Source organism: Perognathus longimembris, chromosome 22, assembly GCF_023159225.1.
Source record: "Perognathus longimembris pacificus isolate PPM17 chromosome 22, ASM2315922v1, whole genome shotgun sequence".
Taxonomy (NCBI): Eukaryota; Metazoa; Chordata; class Mammalia; order Rodentia; family Heteromyidae; genus Perognathus; species Perognathus longimembris.
In genome coordinates, this window is record NC_063182.1 from 8,485,160 (window position 1) to 8,506,224 (window position 21,065).

A 21,065-nucleotide genomic window follows, 5' to 3' on the forward strand; every position below is an offset into this window, starting at 1 on the left:
GGATCAATCCCCAAAACAGAAGGAAAAAAATCTTAAGTTTACTGTATGTTTTAGCATAATATTTAAACCACATACTGACAAAGATTCTTAAAATCTTCCTGGAAAAGTCCAACCTTCAAATCTAGCCACTAGATAGTATTGATAGGTATAAATAGGAAGTCCTTACCTGATTGTATTTTATGTAAGCTTAGGAATAGAATTTCTTTGTTCACATTGAAAGTATCTGAAATGGCATCTAATCAGGTATCTTCTGAATAGTAACAGAAACACTAAGTCTTGAGGGAAAATATTAAACCATGAAAAGAAAAACAAGCAGTTTCTGTTTCTGTGATGAAATTCACACCCTATAAAGATTGTCATGTCATCTGCAGCAAGAAGGATTGGAACAGGGCCATACTGAAAATTCAAAATTATGAGTTGGTCTGGAAAAAGATTTGGTACTCCATTTTATATTTCCTGACAATGAAAACAAAGCATATAGGGCTGGGAAAATGGCTTAGTGGTATAGTGCTTGCTTAGCATGCACAAAGCCCTGGGTTCCATTCCTCAGTACTACATAAAGGAAAAATGCAGAAGTGGGGCTGTGGCTCAAGTGCTAGCCTTGAGCAAAAGAAGCTCAGGGACAGTGCCCAGACCCTGAGTTCAAGCCTCAGGACTGGCAAGAGAAAAAAAAAATCACAAAAACACACAATTTATTGAGATGCATTGTACTCATTTGTTAAAATGAAACCACACTGTATCACTACTTAAAGATAATTTTTTTTAAAAAAAATTCTTGCTGGGTGCTGGTGGCTCAAGCCTGTAATCCTAGGTACTCAAGAGGCTTAGATCTGAGGATTGCAGTGCAAAACTAGCCCAGACAGGAAAATCTTATCTTCAGTTAAGCACCAAAAAAGCCAGAAATAAGAGCTGTAGCTCAAGTGGTATAGAACTAGCCATAAGAAAAAAAAAAAGCTCAGGGACAGAGTCCAAGCCCTGAGTTCAAGTCCTATGACTGACATATACATATATATACATATATATGGAAAAACTAAATAACACCCATAGCTGTACTAAGCTGCTTAAAAAAAAAAAAATAGGGCAATTGTGTCGGTGCCAGTGGCTCATGCCTGTAATCCTAGCTACTAAGGAGGCTGAAACCTGAGGATCACAATTCAAAGCCAGCCAGAGAGGAAAGCCCATGAGACTCTATCTCCAATTAGCCACCAGAAAACCAGAAGTGGTGCTGTGGCTCAAGTGGTAGAGTGCTAGCCTTAAGCTGAAGAGCTCAGGAACAGTGCCCAGGCACAGAGTTCAAGCCCCATGATCAGCCAAAAAGAAGGGGAGGGGGGTTGGGAATATGGCCTAGTGGCAAGAGTGCTTGCCTCGGATACACGAGGCCCTGGGATCAATTCCTCAGCACCACATAAACAGAAAAGGCCAGAGTGGCGCTGTGGCTCAAGAGGTAGAATGCTAGCCTTGAGCAAAAAGAAGTCAGGGACAGTGCTCAGGCCCTGAGTCCAAGCTCCAGGACTGGCCAAAAAAAAAAAAAAAGAGGGGGGTAGGGGAATCAAAAATTTAAGAAAATGCTATGATACACATTTCAAAGAATATTTATTTTATTCTGACACAAAATGGTATATATTTAAGCTGGTACAGCACACTTATAATCCCAGTAGAAAGATTATGAGTTGGATGTCAGGCTAAGCACATGCAGAAAATGTTGTCTCTGAGCTGGGAATATGGCCTAGTGGTAAAGGGCTTGCCTCGCATATATGAAGCCCTGGGTTTAATTCCTCAAGTGGTAGAGTGCTAGTCTTGAGCAAAAAGAAGCCAGAGACAGTGCTCAGGCCCTGATTCTAAACCCCAGGACTGGAAAAAAAAGAAAATGTTGTCTCTAAAACCAAAACTGAACAAAAATACATATTTGAGTGGTACCACATTACTGCAATATATGCTAACATTATATAATAATGTTCAAGACAGGGTAAACTGATCTACCTCTTCATATATTAATCATTTCTGCCTAATAAGCAGATAATACCATCTTAACCAATTTATCTTCAAGAAATGGAGGAATCTGGCAGCATTTTTTAGACTAAGTCAGAGGAGGCAGCAAGCAGAACATCAGTTCTGTGGAGTAACAGAAATATACAAATATTATGATTTCAACACCTACCTCCAGGGGCTGGGAATATGGCCTAGTGGTAAAGTGCTCGCCTCATATACATGAAGCCCTGGGTTCAATTCCTCAGCACCACATAAACAGAAAAAGCAGGAAATGGTGCTGTGGCTCAAGTGGTAGAGTGCTAGCCTTGAGCAAATAGAAGCCAGGGACAGTGCTTAGGCCCTGAGTTCAAGCCCCAGGACTGGCAACAAAACAAAACAAACTCCTACCTCCAAAAGTACAGCCTCAAGTTTCTTTTCATCTTTGCAATTCTAGGGGTTGAACCCAGAGCCTTGAGGTGGCTAGGCAAGGGTTCTAGACACTTGAGAATTACAACTTCAACCTACTTTTTTGATACTTAAAAAAAAAACCAAACTGTGGCACTAGAGTTGAATTCAAGAGCCTCCTACCACTTTAGCCAAGCCTCCAACGCCCAACCATGTAGACTGGATCTCTCTTAGTTTGCCTGGGTTGCCCTTGAAAGCTTCCATTTTCCTGCTTCTACCTCCTGAGTAAATGGGATTACCCCACCATTCAGGGTTACTTAAGATATGTGTGATATCAGACTGTACTATGATTTAAGTAAAAAGTCTCAGTAAAAACAAGGCTAGTAAGTATGAAATTCTTCCTGACTCAATTCTGAGTCACAAAAAAATTTTAAATTTTCTTTCTTCTCTCTTCAATAGGCTAACCAAAGCAATTTATATATTTATTCTGACTAGAAAGACCAGACCCCTGAGCAAATACCTATACCTCTCTAACAATCACATTTTAAGGCTTTCTTTTCCAGCTATTCTTTCTTTTCCTGCCTCATTAATTTATCAAACACATCTTCAGGAATAAAAAAAAATAAGCCAAGCTCTGGTGACTCAGGCCTGTAATCACAGCTACTCAGGAGGCTGAGGTCCAAAGAATGCAGTTCAAAGCCAGTAGAGGCAGGGAATTCTTATCTTCAATTAACCAGCAAAAAGCCTGGAGGGGAGGTGTGGCTCAAGTGGCAAAGTACCAGTCTTGAGCAGAAAAAGCCAAGGGATAGTGCCCAGGCTCTGATTTCAGGCCCCAGTACCAGACACACACACAAATAACTGATTAATTTTTTGTTTGTTTTTGAGACTAGGTCTATGTAAGCCCAAGTGGGCCTCATAATCTGGGATACTCTCCTGTCAACCTATTGAATGCTAGGATTATAGGTGTGGACTACCACACTGAGCATTAGAATTGTTCTTAATGAATCCAAGGAAGATAGTACAAAATGAAATTTATGGCACATGAACATTATGCACCTTAAGATGTGTTAAAACTCCATAATTACCAAGCCTCGCTCCTATATGTTCAAACCATGTAATTGGCTTTTTTGTTTGGTTTTGTTTTTGTTGCCAGTCCTGGGGCTTGAACTCAGGGCCTGAGCACTGTCCCTGGCTTATGTTTGCTCAAGGCTAGCACTCTGCCACTTGAGCCACAGCGCCACTTCTGGCTTTTTCTGTTTATGTGGTGCTGAGGAATCGAACCCAGGGCTTCATGTGTATGAGGCGAGCACTTTACCACTAGGCCATATTCCTAGCCCGTAATTGGCTTTTTAATAGCCACCCCCACCCCTTTTTTTAATGCCAGTCCTGGTGAGCTGACAGGGCCTGGGCTCTGACCCTGACTTCTGGCTTTTGGGTGCTTAACTGAAGATAAGAATTTCATGAACTTTTCTGCCTAAACTGGCTTTGAACTAAAATCCTTAAATCTCACACTCCTGAGTGGCTAGGATGACAGATGTGAGCCACCATTGCGTGGTTAACTGTCATTTTCTTTTTTTTTTTCTTTTTTTTTTTGCCAGTCCTGGGGCTTGGACTCAGGGCCTGAGCACTGTCCCTGGCTTCTTTTTACTCAAGGCTAGCACTCTGCCACTTGAGTCACAGCGCCACTTCTGGCCATTTTCTGTATATGTGGTGCTGGGGAATCGAACCCAGGGCCTCATGTATATGAGGCAGGCACTCTTGCCACTAGGCCATATCCCCAGCCCGTCATTTTCTTAATTAGGACATACAATTGACAATGAAAAAAACAACCATTTGATCGTTTATCATCAATATGAAAGAGAAAAGCCAAAATAATATGGAATGAAGGAGCAGGGAAGTCAAAGCAAAAGAAAAATGATCATAAACCTTGTAAGAGTAAGATAAGCAATTATTTCCTGAAACAAGAGCAAAATGCATAAAACAACTGAATATTCTGAGAATGTATTCAACTGAAACACTAGGAAGTAAAGATTGATAAAAATCACTTCCAGAAAGTACATTAAAATAAAGGCAAAAAAGGGGGGGGGTAACATTTGGAAAAGTCCAAATACTCCTGAAACTGAATTATTCTCAATGCAATTACTGCTCACTGATTTTTGCATGTGTCAGTCCTGGGGCTTGAACTCCACAGAACTGCTGCTCTGCTTGCTGCTTCCTGTGTCTTAGTCTAAAAAATGCTGCCAGAATCCTCAGGAAGTACCCCACCATTTCTTTAAGATAAATTAGTTAGATAGATGCATGTTAGGTAGGAATGATTACTATCTGAAGAGATAGGTAAGTTTGCCCTGTCTTGAGCATTTGTGTTCAAGGCTCTACCCGATTTTATGCCACAGCCCCACTTCTGGCTTTTTGGTGTTAATTGGAGATAAGAGTCTCATCCCAGTATGGGTTAGAACCCTGATCCTCAGGTCTCCTGAGTAACTAGAATTATTAGGCATGACAAGTGGCATCTGCCTTAACTGACTCTTATAGAAATGGAGAAGCTATTACTAACTTATATGAAAATGCAAAGAACTATAAAGAGCCAAAATAGTAAAGAATGAAGGTGGAAGAGTCAAAACTACAGTATTCAAGAGAGTATAGTACTGGCCTAAGTATATACATAGAGATTAATGGGTGGGGTGTGTGTGTGTGTGGAAATCAAGCAAGGAATCAAATCTATATATTTAGGAATGATCAGTTTTTGTAAGGGCACACAAAAAATGTAATAGTTTTTTCAAAATGGTCCTGGGAGCAAATGTATATTTACATATGAAAAGAACAAACCAAGAACCGGGTATTGGCGGTGCTTGTCTGTAATCCTACTACTCAGAAGGCAGAAGTAGGAAGGATCTAGAGTTTGAGGCCAAGGTAGGTTACAAAACAAAGAGCTAGATGACTACTAAGTTTCTGACAGAACCACACAGAAAATTAAATGGCAAGAAGCAACAATTGTCAAGCTTAGAGACTAGAAGCTTGAGAAGTCTAGTTGTACCAAGTGATGGAAGTGTGGCATTTCCTGCTGGGAGAGGCCCAAGTCTGGTGGTGGTATTTTTGCAGAAAGCTGCAGTGGTGACTCAAATGTCTAACAGGAGCCACCATTAAAGAAGGCCAACACATTCAAAAGAAGGAGCCTGAGAATCCTCCCCTTGCCTGCTAGGCCATTGAGTAGAGGATCTCTGTAACAGGCAGCTGGAACTCTTAAAACAGGTGGCAGTTTCTGTGGCTCTACTTTCTTTAGATAGGGCAGAACTGTATAGCATGAGGCCAGGGTGGCCACAAGCCTTTGAATGGGAATGGATTTCATTCTACAGCCTACCTCCTGGCTGTCGGCGCTCTTTCCTGAGGAAGGAAGAATTATCCCACCTAGCCCTAAAGATCACGATTTCCTCAACTGTCTATGCCACTCAAATAGGCCAATAGATATGTATGTAGAAATAGGTATAGAGGGGCCGGGAATATGCCTAGTGGTAAAGTGCTGGCCTCGTATACATGAAGCCCTGGCAACAAAAACAAAACAAACAAAAATAGGTACAGAGACAGTTATACACACACTACACATAAGAATAACAACTGCCTTTATTGCTTCTTTGGTTTGATTTAATTTTTTTTTTTTTTGTGCCAGTCCTGGGGCTTGGACTCTGGGCCTGAGCACTGTCCCTGGCTTCTTTTTGCTCAAGGCTAGCACTCTGCCACTTGAGCCACAGCGCCACTTCTGGCCGTTTTCTGTATATGTGGTACTAGGGAATTGAACCCAGGGCTTCATGTATACGAGGCAAGCACTCTTGCCACTAGGCCATATTCCCAGCCCTTGATTTAATTCTTTTCTTTTATACCTCTAACCATATAGTTTCTGGTATTTTTTTTCCTTTTCCTGTATATGTGATATAGCCCCTTCTTTCTTTAGTTTTCACTTCTTTTTTTTGCCAGTCCTGGGGCTAGGGACACCGGGCCTGACGCATGTCCCTTGCTTCTTTTTGCTCAAAGCTAGCACTCTACCTCTTGAAACACAGTGCTGAGTTCAAGCCCCACAACCATAAAAACAAAAACAAAAACAAAAATCTACCTTTTATGTGGTCCTGTATGGCAAGCACTTCTTAATCTCTACCAAAGATGGGAGGGTATGTGACATTATCCATATTCTATAGATAACAAATTAGTGATTTGCATAGGAAAATCACTAGGAACTAGGACCTAACTCAGAAGGTATATTGCTCTCAAAATACTCATGTTTGCTTTTTTTTAAGATAGGGGTTTACTAAGTAGTCCAGGCTAGCCGTGAACTTACATCCTGCCAAGTCTTCCAAGACATATAGGTATATGACATAAAAACTCAATCCTACCAATGTTTTTTCTACCATACCACTTAATGTTAGTGTTCTCTGAATATCACTGGCAAGTCCTGAATGCCTACTATGTTTAAGACAGAGACTTTGGTTAGGAAAGCTGAAAAGGCTGCCCTATCCATGATAGGGCAGTAAAAAATTGTTGGCAGAAGTCTAATTGCCTATACACTGCAAGGATAATGTAAATATTCATTCTGAGCAGAGTATCATGACATATCTTTAATCTCAACACTCCAGATGCAGAAATACAGGGAGTTCGGGGCCAGTCTGGGCTAAACAATACCAGGCCAGTTAGGCACCAATGACTCATGTCTATAATCCTAGCCTAAAACCAGAAGACTGAGACCCAAAGGATTGCATTCAGGGGCTGGGAATATGGCCTAGTGGCAAGAGTGCTTGTCTCATATACATGAAAGCCCAGAGTTCGATTCCCCAGCACCACATATATAGAAAATGGCCAGAAGTGGTGCTGTGGCTCAAGTGACAGAGTGCTAGCCTTGAGCAAAAAGAAGCCAGGGACAGTGCTCAGGCCCTGAGCCCAAGGCCTAGGACTGGCAAAAAAAAAAAACAACAACAACCAAAGGATTGCATTCAAAACTATCCAGTGCAGAAAATGGCTGCAACTCCATTTTCAAAGTAACTAAAAACAATTAGGAAAAAGCATGGCTGAAGGCAAGGCACAAGTGGTAAAGTGCTAGCCAAGTAAGGTGAGCAAGTAACATAAAAACAAACAAAAAAAGGTGTTTCAAGGCCAACCTGGGCTCCTGGACTAGTTTGATATTTTGTCTCAATAACACTTGTATTCTTTTGCTACAATCTACCTGTTTGGAACATTTTCTTCACATTATTCTGCAATAAGCAAACTGTAGTACTTAACACATAAATGTAGCACCTGATTAAAATAACATTTATTATTTGTGGATAAGCCCTATGCCAATGAGCTACATCCTGATCAGATAAATCCCTTTTTTTTCTTTTGGTGCCGGACCTGGGGCTTGAACTCAGGGCCTAGGCTTCTCTGGTTCAAGGCTAGCACTCTACCACTTGTGTCACCTAACTACTTTTGGCTTTTTTTGAGTAGTTTATTGGAAATGAGTTTCATGGACTTCTCTGCCAGGGATGGCTTCAAACTGCAATCCTCAAATCTCAGCCTCCTGAGTACCTAGGATTACAGGAATGAGCCACTAGAGCCCAGCTGATTTGATTCTACTTCTAAAGTGCTTCTTTATAACTGAAAATGAAAAAAAAAAGTTTTATTTTAATATTGTCTTTAATAGTATCTCTAAGGCTGGGAATATGGCCTAGTGGTAGAGTGCTTGCCTTGCATACATGAAGCCCTACGTTCGAATCCTCAGCACCACATAAACAGAAAAGGCCAGAAGTGGGCACTGTGGGTCAAGTGGTAGAGTGCTAGCCTTGAGCAAAAAGAAGCCAGGGACAGTGCTCAGGCCCTGAGTTCAAGCCCCAGGACTGGCAACAAAAGGGGGGAGGGAGGCTAGAGGCATGGCTTAGTGGTAAAAGTGCCAGTCTAGCAAGTTTGAGGCCCTGAGTTCAAACTTCAGTACTAGAAAACAAACAACAAAAACTATGTAGCTCAAATGGTCTCAAAGTCTCAGCCTCTTGAATGTTATAATTACAGATGTGTGTCGCCATGCTCAAGCTCTGTTGTTTTTATGCCTCAAGGAAGTCTGAAAGAATCACAGGTATGATTTCCATTATCCCCCTAGAACAGGTGCTTTGGTCATTTAAAATGATTCAGCTGGGTTCTGCTGACACACACCTACTAAATCCTAGATATACAAACAAGGGTGAAGTCTGAGAAGAGAGGCTAAGAACCAGACCATAAGGACAAATCTCAGACTCTTATCTCCACTTAACTAACAATAGCTGGGAGGGAGTGCCGGCTGAAGTAGTAGAGTGCCAAAAAGTCTAGTGAGAGCTAGGGGTAGTAAGTTCAAGCTCCTGTACAGGTACATGTACACATACACACATGCTCGTGCACACATACATGTGCATACATACATCAAAAACTGGTGGCTTCTGAAATAGAGAAAGCAATCCATAAATTCATATGGAACAGCAAAAGACCTAGAATAGCCAAAGCAATTCTAGGCAAAAAAAGCAGTGCAGGAGGTATCACAATACCAGACTTCAAGCTCTACTACAAGGCCATCATAACAAAAACCGCCTGGTATTGGTATAAAAACAGATCGGAAGACCAATGGATTAGAATTGAAGATCCAGAAATAAAACCGCACTCTTACAGTCAGCTGATATTCGACAAAGGAGCTAAAGACATACAATGGAATAAACATAGCCTCTTCAACTACTGGTGCTGGGAGAACTGAGCAGCCATATGCAGAAAACTCAAAGTAGACCCAAGCCTATCACCATGCACCAAGATCAACTCAAAATGGATCAAGGACCTCAATATCAGACCTGAATCCTTGAAACTACTGAAGGACAGAGTAGGAAAGATGCTAGAACTTATAGGCACAGGAAGGAACTTCCTGAATATAGTCCCAGTGGCACAACAAATAGGGGAGAGACTCAACAAATGGGACTACTACAAATTAAAAAGTTTCTGCACAGCTGTTGGGGTTCAGCTTTGGCCTTGAGGGGGAAGGGCAATGGAGAGCCCTGGGGGAATGCGGAAGCAGGCCACAATTCTCTGGGTCCGGAACCAGAAGAACTGGCTTTGCGAACAGCCCCCCAACTTTCTCGCCAGCCCATGTGCTCCCCATTCTCGCTGGCTTTTCGCCCCTGGGGTGGTGCTAAGCAAGTGACGTTAGCTCATGAGGGAGTCCTATGACAAGCTCGCCAGCCTATCGCCAGCTCTCTGATCAATCACCCCTGCTCTCGTCGCCCCCTACTATATCAGCTGCTAGCCCCTCCCTTATTAAATCAGATTTGCTCTTGAAGCGTCTCCGAGATCCGCATACGCCTGGCTTTCTTCACGGATAAGGAGGGAGGTAAAGCGATCTCGTACTGCCATGTGCACCTGAGGTCTTTCCTGAGCCCCCCACTCCACTCTGGCCTTACCTGCGGGGTCGGGTGACCAGGGGAGAGGGTGAGAAAGGGAGCGATTAAAGTAGAGTAGAGCCTGACCCCCTGCGCCAGGGGAGGCGACCCGAGCCCGGCACACAGCTAAGGACACAGCCACCAAAATAGAAAGACAGCCAACCATATGGGAAAGGATATTTACCAGCACAGCAACAGACAAAGGCCTAATATCTGTCATCTACAGAGAACTCAAAAAACTAAGCCCCTCCAAGCCCAATAAACCAATTAGGAAATGGGCAAAGGAGCTAAAGAGAGACTTCACAAGAGAAGAAATAAAAATGGCAAAGAAACATATGAGGAAATGTTCAACATCCCTGCTAGTAAAGGAAATGCAAATAAAAACAACCCTGAGATACCACCTCACCCCAGTTAGAATGGTCTATACTCTGAACTCAGGCAACAACAAATGCTGGAGGGGGTGCGGGGAAAGAGGAACCCTTCTCCATTGTTGGTGGGAGTGCAAATTAGTACAACCACTTTGGAGAACAGTATGGAGGTTTCTCAAAAAGCTCAATATAGACCTACCCTATGACCCAGCCATACCACTCCTAGGCATCCATCCTAAACAGCAAGTCCCAAAATATCAAACAGACATTTGTACTTCCATGTTTATCGCGGCACAATTCACAATAGCCAAAATATGGAAACAACCCAGATGCCCCTCCACAGATAAATGGATCCAAAAAATATGGTACCTTTACACAATGGAATACTACATAGCGATTAGGAATGGTGAAATATTGTTATTCGCAGGGAAATGGTCAGAACTCGAACAAATAATGTTGAGCGAGACAAGCCTAGAATACAGAAAACAAAGGGGCATGATCTCTCTGATATATGACTGTTAACAAAGGGAGATGGAGAGACAGTAGAGACCAAGTCTGTGAAACCAAAAACTGCTTGTCAAATAGTATTCCCCACAGGATTGGGCAGCAACGCAACAGTATGTAACTAAAACCAAACAATTACTCAACATATAAAGGTCAAAAATTGACCTCTCAGGGGAATAGGAGAGCTCAAAAGCTATGTATGTACGTTCATATAAGACTACTGTCGACATATTGTCTAATATCGACATTACATTTAAAGCCCTAGGTGAACTTTCTTGGGCGTAGCCACGTGGCTACTGTATATGTTCTTGATACATTGTATATTGTATATATGTCTACCTGACCTAGAGAAGGGATAGAAAAACAGGGCGTAAGATATCACAAAAAATGTACACACTGCCGTACTATGTAACTGTACCCTTTTTGCACAACACCTTGTCAAAAAAATTTGTGTTCAGGGGCTGGGGATATGGCCTAGTGGCAAGAGTGCTTGCCTGGTATACATGAGGCCCTGGGTTCGATTCCCCAGCACCACATATACAGAAAACGGCCAGAAGCGGCGCTGTGGCTCAAGTGGCAGAGTGCTAGCCTTGAGCAAAAAGAAGCCAGGGACAGTGCTCAGGCCCTGAGTCCAAGAACCAGGACTGGCCAAAAAAAGAAAAAAGAAAGGGAGACGGAGAGACAGTAGAGACCAGGTCTGTGAAACCAAAAACTGCTTGTCAAATGGTATTTCCCACAGGATTGGGGCAGGGACGCAACAGTATGTAACTAAAACCAAACAACTACTCAACATATAAAGGTCAAAAATCGACCTCTCAGTGGAATACAATAGCTCAAAAGCTATGTATGTACGTTCATATAAGTCTACTGTCGACATATTGTCTAATATCGACATTACATTTAAAGCCCTAGGCAAATTTTCTTGGTCTTGGCCATGTGGCTACTGCATATGTTCTTGATACATTGTATATTGTATATATGTCTACCTGACCTAGAGAAGGGAAAGAAAAACAGGGTGTAAGATATCACAAGAGGCCTGGGGATATAGCCTAGTGGCAAGAGTGCCTGCCTCGGATACACGAGGCCCTAGGTTCGATTCCCCAGCACCACATATACAGAAAACGGCCAGAAGCGGCGCTGTGGCTCAAGTGGCAGAGTGCTAGCCTTGAGCGGGAAGAAGCCAGGGACAGTGCTCAGGCCCTGAGTCCAAGGCCCAGGACTGGCCAAAAAAAAAAAAAAAAAAGATATCACAAGAAATGTACACACTGCCCTACTATGTAACTGTACCCTTTTTGCACACCTTGTCAAAAAAAGTGTTCAATTAATAAATAAATTTAATTTAAAAAAAACTGGTGGCTTATATCTGTAATCTTAGCTACAGAGGGGTCTGAATTTTGATGATCAAAGTTTGAAGTCAACCTGGGAAGAACAGTCAGACACTCTATCTCAATTAACTAGCAAAATGTCACAGTGGAGGTTTGGCCAAAGTGGAAGGGTGCCTGCCATTAACAAAAAAGATGACTGACAGCTGGGCAATGGTATAGTTCAGGAGGCTGAGATCTGGGGAGCAAGGGTTGAAGCCAGCCAGGACAGGAAAGTCCATGATACTCTTATTGCCAATTAATCACCAGAAGTGGTGCTATGGCTCAAAGTGGTAGAGCACTAACTAGCCTTGAGCAATAAAAGCTCATGTACAGTGCCTAGGCTCTGAGTTCAAGCCCCATGGCTGACCAAAGGAAGGAAGGAAGGAAGGGAGGGAGGGAGGGAGGGAGGGAAGGAGGTGACAATACAAAGCCCTATTTTCTATTTTTTCCCCTTCCCCTCCCCCGCCCCCATTTTCAAATTTTGATACCAACACACACAAACATAAAAAAGGAATCAGAAATAGAAAAGTTGAGGAAATTTTTCAGCTTCCAGGATATTGTTTAATACCCAACTCTATGAGCAAAATAAAAAAAGCTGGGTGCCAGTGGCTCATGCATGTAATCCTAGCTACTCAGGAGGCTGAGAGATCTGAAGACTGCAATTCAAAACCAGCCCCAGCAGAAAAGTCCATGAGACTCTTATCTCCAAATAACCACATAAAGCCAAAAGTAGAGCTGTGGCTCAAGTGATAGAGTGATAAAGCACAAAAGCTCAGAGACAGTGCCCAGGCCCAGAGTTCAAATCCTACAACTGATAAAACCAATCAACAACAACAAAAAAAGACTCATGGGTACGCACACATACACACGAGGGATTAGCCCAGATTAAGGTTCTTTCTTAAATCCAAGGTCAGGACTCCAACTTGGTACCTGATACTTTTGCTCACTGGCAAAAAAACTACCAAGTGAGCCACACCTCCAACCCCCCAGGTTCAGGTTCTTAAGCACAGAGAGTAGCACATACTTGTAATTGCAGCACCTAGGAAGCTGAGGCCAGCATGGGCCACATGGCAAGACCATGTCTCAAAAAAATATCCAGATGGGCGCCAGTGGCTCACGTAGTCCTAGCTACTCAGGAGGCTGAGATCTGCAGATTGTGGTTAGAAGCCAGCCCAGGCAGGAAAGTCTGTTAGACTCTTATCTCCACTAAACTAAGAAAAAGCTGGAAGTGGTGCTATGGCTCAAGTTGTAGAGCACTAGCCTAGAGCAAAAAAGAGCTCAGGGGCAGCACCTAGGCCAGAGGTCCAGCACCAGGACTGGCAAAAAGAAACAAGGAAGGGGAGGGGAGGGGAGGAGAGGAAAATAAAGGGCTTGGGAATGTGTCTTAGTGGTAGAGTGCTTGCTAAGCATGCATGAAGCCCCATGTTCAATTCCTCAGTACCACATAAACAGAAAATGCCGAAGGTTCAAGTGGTAGAGTACTAGCAGTGCTAAAATATTAATTCTATTACCTGACATCTCACTTGACTCTGTAGACAGAACAAATGGCATTTTATTTCCCCGTGTTATAGTCTATCTATCTATCTATCTATCTATCTATCTATCTATCTATCTATCTAAAGTGTGCTCCTGTATTTCCAAGATGAGGGCTACAGAGGTGCCTGGCAGCTTCAAGCATGAGTCAGGAATTCCTATCTTGGGAACAATCCGGATAGAAGCCATCTCTCCTGTGGACTACATTATCCAGAACTGGAACTTTGTCAAAGTTGCTTTGTCTGTCAATACTACAGTATATATACTAAGTGACTTTAAAGAAAATCCTCAGCTGGCCACCAGTGGTTCACACCTGTAATCCTAGTTACTTGGGAGGCTCAGATCTGAGGATCGAGGTTCAAAGCTAGCCTGGGCAGAAAAGTCCATGAGACTCTTATTTCCAATTAACCACCAGAAACCAGAAGTGGCTCTGTGGCTCAAAGTGGTAGAGTGCTAGCCTTGAGCTGAAGAGCTCAGGGACAATGCTTCTGGTTGTCAGGTGGTTAATTGGAGAGAAGAGTCTCACTGGCTAGTTTTGAACCATGATCCTCAGATCTCAGCCTCCTGAGTAGCTAGGATTACAACCATGAGTCACTGACATTCAATTTTAGTTTTTTTATTTTGGGTGCCAGTCCTGGTGCTTGAATACCTGAGCACTGTCCCTGACCTTCTAGTACTCTACCACTTAAGCCACAGCTGAACTTCTGGCTTAACAGTAGTTTATTGGAGACAAATCTCATGGACTTTCCTGCCTGGGCTGGCTTCAAACCACAATCCTCAGATCTCAGCCTCCTGAGTAGCTAGGATCTATTTAGTCATTTTTTTAAAATAGGAATTTATTCAGCCCTGACCCTTTGACATTATTTTCTGTAGTGCTGAGGATCAAACCCTGGACAATGCACACGCTAGGTAAGCATTCTACCTTTGAACTATACCCCTACCCACAGCCAATGGCATTTAAAAATAATCTTTTAACTTTTACTGTTACAATGTTATAACTCATTCTCTGTATCTACACTTTGGATGTGATGGCTTAAACCTGTAAGCATAGCTACATGGGAGGCAGAGATGGGGGGGTGAGGGGGGATTGCACTTCAAGACCAGTCCAAGCATAAAAGTCCAGAGACTTCATCTCAATCACTGGTAGGCTACTGTGCCTGGCCCTTTCAAATCTTAAAACAATGTAAAAATGCATACAGAAAGATTCATTACATGAAACTAATCATAGTGAAGAATAAAATGTAAACCACTATGGAAATAAGGTATCTACTAAACTGGTGCTCCCTAGGACTTCTCATAAAGATATATAAAGCTGCAGGAGGTGGTGAGCACCTGTAGTCCCTACATACACCCTACAAGGATGCCTCAGGAGTCAAAGGGCAGCTTCCAACACACAGAGACACATGCACCTGTACACAAAAACTTAGGAAGCCGTTAAGGAGAGTTTCAGGAAGTTACTATTTAACCTTGCATAAAAGTTACTTAAAAACTTTTGTGTGGGTCTTGGGGACTGAACTCAAGGCAAGGGTTTAGATGTTGTCCATGATGATCTTTTGCTCAAGGCTAGTTAGCACTCTACCTCTTTGAGCCACAGCTCCACTTCAGGTTTTCTAGTGGTTCACTGAAAATAAGAGCCTCACAAACTTTGCTTCCCAAGCTGGCTTTAAACCCTACCCTTAAATCTCAGCCTCCTGAATAGCATAACAGGTGTGAGCCACCAGTACCTGGCTTTTAAGCTTTTCTCTTGAAGTCAGGGCCTAGGAATTGTTCCTGAGCCTCTTTTGCTCAGCATCACTTCTGGCCTTTTCTGTTTATGTGGTACTGAGGGATCAAACCCAGGGCTTCATGCATGCTGAACAAACACCTTACCACTTGTTTGTTTTGTTTTTTGCCAGTCCTGGAGCTTGGACTCAGGGCCTGAGCACTGTCCCTGGCTTCTTTTTGCTCAAGGCTAGCACTCTACCACTTGAGCCACAGCGCCACTTCTGGCTTTTTCTATATATGTGATGCTGAGGAATAGAACCCAGGGCTTCATGTATACGAGGCAAGCACTTTACCACTAGGCCATATTCCCAGTCCTGGCTTTTTTAAAAGATGGAAACTTTTTTTTGGGGGGGGGGGGAGGTAATAGGGCTTGAACTCAGGGCACTGGGCACTGTCCCTGAACTCTTTCCTCAAGACTAGTACTTTACCACTTTGAGCCACAGCGCCGTATCTGGTTTTCTAGTGGTTAATTGGAGATCAGAGTCTCACAGCCTTTTCTGCTCTGGCTTAATCTGAACTGCAATCCTCAAACCTCAGAGTAGCTAGGATTACAGAACTAAGCCACCAGCACCCAGCTCAAAAGATGGAAACATTAAATGATTTCATTCTCATAGATTCTAATTAATAATAATAAAAAGAACTGATGATCCTAGCATTACTTTTGTTTTTGAGTTATGTACACCAAGTGTTAATTATAAGTAGCAGAACATGTACAAGGCATTATTAGGATTAAAAAGCTTTTAGGATCCTAACTTTGGATCAGTCTTCAACTACTCTAAGAATCAAAATAGCTGGATATTAGTGGTTCACATCTGTAATTCTAGCTACCCAGGAGGCTGAGATCTGAGGATTGTGGTCCAAAACCAGCACTGCAGAAAGTCCATTGCTTGAGACTCATCTCCAACTAATTACCAAAAAAGAAGGAAGTAGAGCTGTGGTTCAAGTGGTAGAGTAATAGTCGTGATCTAAAAAAAGGCTCAGGAACAGAGCCCAGGCCCTGAGTTCAAGCCCAGGACACACACGGACACACACGCGTGTGCGCACACACACACAAAATCAAAAGTTAACTTTCGCCCTTCCAAAGAATAATTTCAATATAATGGCACGTGAATGTGTAGAAGTAAACAGAAAAGTAAAAACAGGAAGCAAGTCAAAAAAACATGTCTCTGATGAGCCAAAGAGGCCATACAGTCTACAGAAGACAAGAAATCTTCACTCAGAGCCTACTGGATCTTATTTTAGACACAATTTTAATAAGCTCCGTGATCTGGTTTCATAGCCCACAACAGATGAGATACAGCCAACTGGAAAAGGGTTGGGGGTGGTGCTGCTAGTAGCAGACACTCAAAAACATCAAAATCAAAACTGAAGACCTGCTGGGCACAGGTGGCTCACACCTATAATCCTAGCTACCCAGGAGGCTGAGATCTGAGAATCATGATTCTAAGCCAGCCTAGGCAGGAAAGTCTGAGATTCCAATTAACCACTAGAAAATAGGACGTGGCACTGTGGCTCAAGTGGTAGAATGCTAGGTAGCCTTTAGCTGAAGAGCTCAGGGACAGTGCCCAGGTCGAGTTCAAGCCCCACAGCTAAAAAAAAAAAAAAAAAAAGACCTATCAAGTCACTGTAAAAGCTCAGAACAGCAAGCTAAGACCATTTGGTACAGATACCAAAAACAACAAAAAAATGCAGAGGTGGGATGGGAATATGGCCTAGCAGTATAGTACTTGCCTCACATACACGAAACCCTGGGTTCGATTCTTCAGCACCACATATATGGAAAAAGCCAGAAGTGGTGCTGTGGCTCAAGTGGTAGAGTGCTAGCCTTGAGCAAAAAGAAGCCAGGGACAGTGCATGGGCCCTGAGTCCAAGCCCCAGGACTGGCAAAAAACCAAAACGCAGAGGCTCTCAATACTTGTCAGAACACTGAATATCACTATACTATATATTCATAATTGGTATACTTTGTTGCTTAAAGCATAGAACACCTTCAGACATATGTCAAAATAAAAGCCCATAAAAAGCTTTTCAAAAAAAAATCCATGGCATTTAAAATGCTGCCAAGTTAGGGACAGAGTATAGATCAGTAGTAGAGTACTTTCTTGACATGTACAAAGGCACAGGACTTAATCCCCAGTACTACCAAAATTAAAGACTGACAAATTCAAACACAAATAGTGTCTCTCAGTCAAAGAAATAAAAACTGAATTCCTAAAGATGCCTCATGTTAAACTGTTTTGGGTTGATTTTTGTTGTTGTTGTTCCTAGGGCTTGAATTCAGGGCCTTGTCCTGAGCTTTTTTGCTCAAGGCTAATACACTATCACTTGAACCACAGCTCCATTTCCAACTTTTCTGTGGTCAATTGGAGATAAGAGTCTCCTGGACTTTCTTGCCGAGGCTGGTTGTGAACCATGATCCTCAGATATCAGCCTCCTGAATTGCTAAGATTACAGGCATTAGCCACTAGCAATTAGCTATATCAAATGATTTTTAAACTTGTTTCCTTACAAAAACTGTTAAATGGGGGCTGGGGATATAGCCTAGTGGCAAGAGTGCCTGCCTCGGATACATGAGGCCCTAGGTTCGATTCCCCAGCACCACATATACAGAAAACGGCCAGAAGCGGCGCTGTGGCTCAAGTGGCAGAGTGCTAGCCTTGAGCGGGAAGAAGCCAGGGACAGTGCTCAGGCCCTGAGTCCAAGGCCCAGGACTGGCAAAAAAAAAAAAAAAAAAAAAAAACTGTTAAATGGGCTGGGAATGTGGCTCGGTGGTAGAGTACTTGCCTAGCATGCATGAAGCCCTCCCTGGGTTCGATTCCTCAGCACCTCATAAACAGAAAAAGCTGTAAGTGGCACTGTGGCTGGTAGAGTGCTAGCCTTGAGCAAAAAGGTTCAAGCTCTAGGACTAGCAAAAAAAAAAAAAAAATGACCTTTTTGTTCTCACATCACTTTTTGAATGGTATACCAAAAATGAATTTCAATTTCCTAATCTCTGGCAGTCTTAGGTATCAACCCATCATGTGGATGGTTCTAAGTTATAAATCATGGGCAGGAAGAGGAGGGTAATACAAGTTTTAAAAGTTCAAGATAGGCTGACCATTGATGGCATCAGTGGCCCTCACTATAAGCCTAGCTTCTCAAGAGGCTAAAAAAATCTGAGGATCATGGTGGGAAGCCAGCCCAGAAAAGGAGTCTGTGAGACTCTTATCTCCCACTAGACACACACACAAAAGCTGGAAGTGGAGCTGTGGTAGAGCTTTGAGCAGAAGAGCTCAGGGACTGTGCCCAGGCCATGAGTTCAAGTTCCACAACCACCACCAATAACAACAACAACAAAAAAGGTCTATCAGACTTGACTGTTTAGGCTGGCTTCAAATCACAATCCTTATATCTCAGCCTCTGAGTACCTAGGATTACAGGCAAGCCTACACAGCAAGCACAAGGCCCTGAGTTCAAAGAGAGAAAAAAGTCTGCTCTTTTTCATTTGTAAGAGATTGAAGAAGTCAAATGAAGTTGGTAAGGAGCTAATTTATAGTAAGAAATGGAATTAATTCCACGTTAAAGGTCTTTTAAGTAGAATGAAATGAGGACCAACTGCAGAGCTAAGGTTTTCATAAAAGGTCAAATAATTTGCATTCCAATAGTTTAAGAAAAAGTGCAAACTGGATCTTTCTCTTGAATCTTCACCCAATCTTTAGGATTAATAAATAAGCTTAGGATCTACACCTCTAAATAGCTAAGGTTTTATGTGGCCAGTCTGAGAGACATATGAAACACCAAGCAAAAATGACCAGTGGTATCCTTCCATTTCCAACAAATAATGGAATTAAGGAGGTTACAGACTTAAGGAAAGAAAACGCCTACATCTTAAGCCAAGTCCACATTCCAGACACAGTATTAAGAAAACCTCTCCATCAATAACTAAATATCTTTCAATTTAAAGAGCAAAGAAATTCTTTCTAGCCCCAAAATCAATTAAAGCTTTTCTAAGTTAAAAAGGTCTCTCTAAAAACCTAGCAGCTAATTCCAGTGTTTTATCTATTTTGTTTAGACTGTGAAAGGAACCTTTGTGTACTTAAGTTTTTCCAGTAGCTTTCAATGTTCAGTTTCTAACTGATTGGCTTCTATCCTTGTCGATCTAACAGCTTTTCCATTAGATTCTATCCAGCAAAACCTACGAGCTAGTTTCTGCCTAAAAGGGCAATCTCAAGAAATAAAAACGTTTTCTCTTTCCACTGCCCTCCTCTTCCCTCACGGAGTCACATTTTCTTCCTTCTGAACTTCCTACTGTAAGCACTTTCTGGACAAGTAATGTGGACCACTTGAAGTAACCAAGAAGGAAGTGAACTCAAACAGTTGTGGACTGGGCAAAACGGAGCTCCCCGTCTGCTCACAGACAGGGGCCCCAAGCTCGGGCATCTGTGCCCTGCCGGGGGGGGGGGGGTGGATGGAATGGAGGGATGCGCGGGCGGGGGGGGGCGGTCAAAAATGGGGTGATGAGCCCTTTCGACCTCTGTGGGTGGAGACGCCCGATGCCCCGGCCACCTCCCTTCCAACGCCGGGACAATGGCCCTGGAGGGCAGCACCGCCGGGCTGGAGGGGGGACCAGGGTCCCGGTACCACGCGGCCTGGAAAGGCAAGCAGGAGGAACGCGAAGAGGGCTGGAGCTCCTCCGGCCTAAGCGCGGGCCGCGCGCCCGGGCCTCCGCGGGCGCCATCACTGGGAGTGGGGCGTGAAGGCCGCCCCGCGGGGCCAGCGCCAGCAGCGAGAACCAGAGGCCGCGAGCCCGGCCGAGTCGACGGCGGGAAGCGCAGGCCCAAGCCTATGCCCGGGCCCGCCCCGCGGCCGTCCCCGCAGCCGACCCTCCGAGCGCTTACCTTGTGGATTCTCTTCAGAGCCATGGTGGGAGGCGGTGGCCCCCGGGGCCGGGACGGGGACGGGGGAGGGACGGGGAAGGGAGCAGGAGGCCTGAGGCCGCCCGGGCGGTCGCGGGTCGGCCGGAGAAGACGGGATGGACGGGAGCGCGGGTCCGGCGGGACGGGCTGAGGGCCGGGGCCCACTCAGCTTCTGGGGCTGCCGCAGCGATCACCGCATCACCCGGCGGCGGCCCCTTTATGCGCTGCCGCCCCAGCAGCCCCAGCCGCTGCTGCCGCCGCCGCCGCCGCCGCCGCCGTAGCTGACTCTTCCTCCCCCAACTCAGCGCCGCCTCCTCGGACGCCGCGGATCCCTCCGCCGGGAACCGAGAACCCCAGCCTCTGGCTCGGCCGGGGCCGGTCGGTCAGACCACCGGAGGAACTGCCTGCTTTCTCGCCTAACGCAGGTGGACAGAGGGACGCGCGGGCGAGCGGGCGGACGGGCGGGCGGCGCCGCCGGGGTGGGGCTGCCGGAACGTGGGGAGGGCCCGGCCGAGGGGCAGGTCGGGAGGCGCCGGGATTGGCGGGCCGCAGACGGAGGGCTGGGCCCACGGACGCGGAGGGATACGGGCCGCCCCTGTGAGTATACCCTACGCGCCGTCGCAGTCGCGGCCGCGGCCGCCGAGGGAATGACGCCGGGAAGCGCCGTGGAGAGATCTCGCGAGAACTGAGGCGCGGGTTCCTGGAAGCTCCCGCGCCGGGACCCTGGAGTCCCCACTTGTGACACTCCGCGCGCGTGTCGGGAAGGAGCAGGCAAGGTGCGGAGGCACGTGTGCTTCACCTTGCTTGGCCAGCACTGGAGGGAGCACCTCGTCCCTGAGCTCCGGGAGGAGGAAGGGA

The 21,065-nt window shown here is 44.6% G+C and overlaps 1 protein-coding gene across 1 annotated transcript in view; it reads right to left on the reverse strand.

Moving 5' to 3' along the window:
• Ube2d2 (ubiquitin conjugating enzyme E2 D2) overlaps window positions 1-20,658 on the reverse strand; it is a 44,655-nt gene extending 23,997 nt beyond the window's left edge. The window contains exon 1 of the mRNA XM_048331139.1: window positions 20,190-20,658. Coding sequence (XP_048187096.1) covers window positions 20,190-20,213 — 24 coding nt within the window. The 5' untranslated portion in view covers window positions 20,214-20,658. The remainder of the gene's footprint in view (window positions 1-20,189) is intronic.
• Between the last annotated feature and the right edge of the window lie 407 nt (window positions 20,659-21,065).